Source organism: Panthera tigris, chromosome C1 (genome assembly GCF_018350195.1).
Source record: "Panthera tigris isolate Pti1 chromosome C1, P.tigris_Pti1_mat1.1, whole genome shotgun sequence".
NCBI classification, from domain to species: domain Eukaryota; kingdom Metazoa; phylum Chordata; class Mammalia; order Carnivora; family Felidae; genus Panthera; species Panthera tigris.
In genome coordinates this window covers 177547606-177552573 of record NC_056667.1, presented here as the reverse complement: position 1 = coordinate 177552573, position 4968 = coordinate 177547606, and the positions used below count along the sequence as shown (strand labels likewise).

At 38.3% G+C, this 4968-nt stretch overlaps 1 protein-coding gene across 1 annotated transcript; it reads right to left on the bottom strand.

Moving 5' to 3' along the window:
- Positions 1-3862: 3862 nt before the first annotated feature.
- Positions 3863-4376, bottom strand: LOC102956239 (non-histone chromosomal protein HMG-17-like). Its single transcript, XM_042997388.1, has one exon. The coding sequence runs from the start codon at positions 4374-4376 to the stop codon at positions 4104-4106; it is 273 nt and encodes a 90-aa protein (XP_042853322.1). The 3' UTR covers positions 3863-4103.
- Positions 4377-4968: the final 592 nt, after the last annotated feature.

Below are 4968 nucleotides of genomic sequence, written 5' to 3'. Positions count from 1 at the left end.
GTTACTAATCTTAATTAGTTCAGAGGTGAATAAAAACCTACCACAATGATTTTACCTGTGCCTATAATGTGCAAGCCACTTTATATGGCCGTGGTTCTTAATCTATAATGTGTATGCAAATAACATCATGATTTTGTCAAAATGCAGATTCTGTTTTAGTATGTCCAGGGTGGGCCAGGGATTAGGCATTTGTTTTCTTTTTTTTTTAAGGTTTTATTTTTAAGGAATCTCTACACCCAATGTGGGGCTAAAACTCACAACCCAAAAATCAAGGTCACATGCTCCACTGACTGAGCCAGCCAGGTGCCTGTAGCTTTTTCTAACAAGCTTTTGAGGAATGCTAGATATGCCTGTCTGGGCATACACTTTGAGTAGCAACGTTGTAGGAGATGCAAATTCTAAGCTGACATTTTCCCTTAAGTATTTTATAGATGTACAGGGGAGATAAAACATAAAAACATAAATGTTCAGTAAAGGCTGACTGTCTCGGTAATTTAGTCTATACTGAAAAATATTGGTGGGAAGTAATATTGAATTAGATTTCTGGGTTATATTGCCCCAGATTTTCTTTATGGATACTAATCCGTTGTGTTGCTTTACTAGGATTTATGCCAATTAAGGCCAAAGGAAATACGCTTAATTAACATGAGTATAGAGTAATGAATTTTGCGATTTTTCAGAAAAAGACAGAGAAACATCAGAAAGTGAATTTCGATCATGCTAATCATTGAAAAGCTTAGGAAAATACGAGATCAGTTTCTAAGAAAGGAGAGCCTGAGGGACACACTAATTCAAGATTTTGTTTTAAGACGGGGGTGCAAGAAAAGGCTACGCTAATAAATAAAAGAAACGACAAATATAAAAAGAAATAAGCTTGGCTAAATTGAAAGTTGATACAACTAAACCTGAAACTTAAATAGGGAACTAGGTCAGGTCACTAGGAATAAATACAAGAAACGCTTATTACTTTGATAAAAGGACAAAGAAGGACAAAAGTAAATTTAAATGCAACTTGCAACAATAAGAACAAGAAAACCAACTCAGATGACAGAAAGCTAATAACAGAACTCAAGAAAAGTAAAAGATGGAAAACACTAACTATAGAAAAAATAAAACAACAATATTTCTATAAACAAAATCTGAGATAAAAAAGTTAAAAGACACAGGTCTTAGATCTCAGCATACTTTTTGAATAGTGCCGTCTTTAGTGAAAAAAGCTATAAATGTATTGATTTTCTAATACATTATTTGTTTTTAAGTGTCAGATTGTTCTAAAATCATACAAAACACTTTGTAGGGAAGAAGGATTCCAGGCCAAACCTAAAAAAAAAAAGGTTACATTGAAGAATAATTTTGGACTACACCAGACAAGGAGTATAAGAGTTTGAAACTTTCATCAAAAATTACAACTGGGTGGGGCGCCTGGTTGGCTCAGTTGGTTGAGCATTCGATTCTTGATTTTGGCTCAAGTCATTATCCCAGGATCATGGGATTGAGCCCCGAGTTGGCCTTTGTGCTGAGCATGGAACCTGCTTGGGATTCTCTCTCTCTCTCTCTCTCTCTCTCTCTCTTTCAAATAAAAATGTTTAAAAAAATTACAACTGGAAGAAGTTCCCAAATCTAAGATGTAGAAAAAAAGAAATATATATGTTTACAAGAAATGTATGTATAACATACTTATGGAATTAGAAAATATATAAATTAAATAAACCAGTCCTACATAATCTTGGTAAAATAACCTCCATCTTGGGAAGAAGGTAGTGTGACTAATTATAACTATAGATGAACAGATACATGCTTAAATACATATAGAAAACAGAGACAATTGGAAACTTGATATAAAGACTTAAGAAATAGTTTACCTTCAGGGCACCTGGATGTCTCAGCATCCAACTTCGGGTCAGGATCATGATCTCAAGGGTCATGAGTTTGAGTCCTGCGTCGGGCTCTGTGCTGACAGCTCAAAGCCTAGAGCCTGCTTCAGATTCATGTCTCCCTCTCTCTACCCCTCCCCCTGTCTCTATCTCTCTCCCAAGAATAAATAAACATTAATTTTTTTAAAAGAAATGGTTTCCCTAATAGCCATAATTATAAAGAAACAATCTGACCTATTTGTGTAGGTTATGAAATAACAAATCCAGAGAGAGAATTTCAGAAGAAAATAAAATTAAATGGATCCAAAGACATTACCACACGATTGGCACATATTTGACAAACTTGCAGGATTCTCTAATGGTGGGAAGATATAGACAAAGATATATAGATGGTGATAGATAGCTACTGGATAGGTAGATGGTAGATAGATAGATAGATAGATGATAGATAGATAGGTAGGTAGGAATGGATGCCATCCAGAACAACAACACCATACCAATTTATGAGTCCATTTGTATTGCATAATTGTGAGTGGGATACACTGTTAGAGTACCAATCCACACTTCTTTGACGCTCAAGGTCTAGCACTGTTCCCTGGTATTGAACTCCAAGTATCTGTGACTCTCCATGTAAGGTTTTCTCTAGGCCCACATAGAAGGGGCAAGGTGGTAGTGCCTGGCAGATAATCTTCTTGAGAGCAGTCAGCTGCTACTGATAGATGGAAATTGAGAGGCTAGAACTCCCAGCTTTCTAATCCCATAGATGAAAAATTTAAGATACATTGCACGTAGTCCTTCAGAATTCCCCAGCAGAGCTAAGCTCTAGCTTTCAACCGTGGTAACCAGACTGTGTCCTGTCTCACTTAATGGGTTTTCTTGCCAGTGAATCCTGGCAAAGAGATTCCAAAGAGATCCCTGTGAACTTATATTTTTGTCACAGTGTTTTCTGCAGGACCACAACCTCTGACATAATGTTAGTCTGTATCCAGATTTCTCTCAACGACGGATATTAATTTTGGGGGCACTTGGGTGGCTTCGTCTGTTACATGTCTGGCTTTTGGTTTCAGCTCAGGTCATGATTTCATGATTCGTGAATTCAAGTCCCGCATCAGGCTCCATGCTGACAGCACAGAGCCTGCTTGAGATTCTCTCTCCCTCTCTCTCTGCCCCTCTCCCACTCATGGGCATGAGCGCTCTCTCTCTCTCTCTCTCTCTCTCTCAAAATCAATAAATAAGCTTTAAAAAATGGATGTTATTTTTTTAATCCTGATAAACTGGTAAGGATAATATTATTTATAGTAAGTGTTTTTATTGGCATGTTAAAATTATTAAAGAAGTTTATATGTTTTCTTGCTTTTGTTCATTTCAAATATCTCTTTTTTGGGTTGCATTAGTCCTTTTCTTCCTTTTTTTTTTCCCAAGCCAAACTGTATCCAGCTTTATTAAAGATACTTTTCATAAACAATCATGGTATTTCAGGCAGGACATGGGCAGACTATCGTTAACAGTATAGAACAACTTTCAAACTCCCTTCTTCAATGGACTACCAAAATCAGAAAGCCACTATAGAACCCAATGAAGTCTTCATTTGATGCTCTGAACAGGGAAAGTTTAGAGTGAGGGTTGACATTTTACATTTAGCATGTTGTTTAACAACTTTTCACAAGCCGACCCTGAATTTCAGGAAATGAAATGAAAATGGCAGAATTATCAATCTGAAGCTCCACAAGCTAAAAAAGGAACTCTTTTGAGGGATGCCATCTCCATGGTGACACTGTAAAGTCCAGATTGCCTGACAAACTGGGAACCATTTCTTGGGGTCAGGTTCCAACAGGTCTCTGGGTTTAAGGGAGTCAAGTCTATGTTGAAGGCAGAGGGAGAAAAGGACATAAGAAATGGATTTTCGATTTTCCACCCCACAAGGCATTTGTTGCCAAGGTGGCTAATGTGCATTAACATCAAGGAATCGCTCCTCCTGGGAACCAAGAGGAAGTTTCTCAGAACTAGAAGGGAATGGTGTTTTTCCCCTTGAATCAGTCTAGCTTCAGAGATATTCTATTAGTGACATATGCCCTTCCCCCAAAACAACAATGAAGTGTTCTGTGTGCTAACAACATAGCTTTAAAAAAAAGTAAAACAAAATTCTGCATTTTTATAAAACTTGATAAAAAACAGTATTTCAAACTGTACAGTCACCAGAAGTACCCAGTTATCAAAAATGCACACACTTCACTTGGCGTCTCCGGCACCTTCGGCTTTCTGTGCCTGGTCTGTTTTGGCATCTCCATTTTCTGCTGGGTTATTCCCATCCTTGCCAGCATCAGCTTTCCCCTTTTTCCCTTTGGGTACCTTCTCTCCCTTCTTTGCGGGGGCCTTTTTAGGTTTGGGCTCTGGCTTCGGAGGAGCAGGTTTAGCAGATAACCTTGCAGATCTTCTCTGGGGCTCATCCTTCCCCTTGGCTGTATCTCCTTTAGCATCCCCTTCAGCCTTTCTCTTGGGCATGGTGGCGACGGTGGAGGGGGGACATAGGCGCTGGACACTGGGACGCAGGGTCGCGTGGGCTTTGGCCGGTCCTAGGGTCGTTCTTGCCTTCTATTCTTCACACTGCTCCTGCATTAGTCCTTTTCTTAGTAAAGAAGTAATTTGTTCTTATTGTCTTGAAAGATCATAATCTACTAAGGAGCTAAATTACTTTATTATAATATATGTTTCAAAGTGTTTCTAGTATGTGTGTGGGATATATACATTTATGTATCATGAATTTGTCATTCCAAGATATGTAGTCAAATTAGTCAAACATTTATGATTCTTGACCTTTTTTTCACCAAAAACTGTCTTTATGGGTATTAACAAGAAAACCACAGGCCCGCAATGGCATCACTTATATTAGTCCCCAAGTCAGTAAACCATGACTTAATATCTCACCTGACTGCAGTTTCAACCCAGAAAATGTAAGCCTTAACCAGTCACCATGGAAATTTCCTGGTCAGCACTCAGGAAATTACCCAGCAACCCCCTTCCATTCCCTATGAGGGGGACCTTGCCTAAAACAATGAATTCTTTGCTAATAATTTCCTTTTTTCCACTCCCTCCC

What these genes read in the sequence shown, in the direction of transcription:
- LOC102956239 (XM_042997388.1), bottom strand. Translation starts at nt 4,376, where the DNA reads ATGCCCAAGAGAAAGGCTGAAGGGGATGCTAAAGGAGATACAGCCAAG.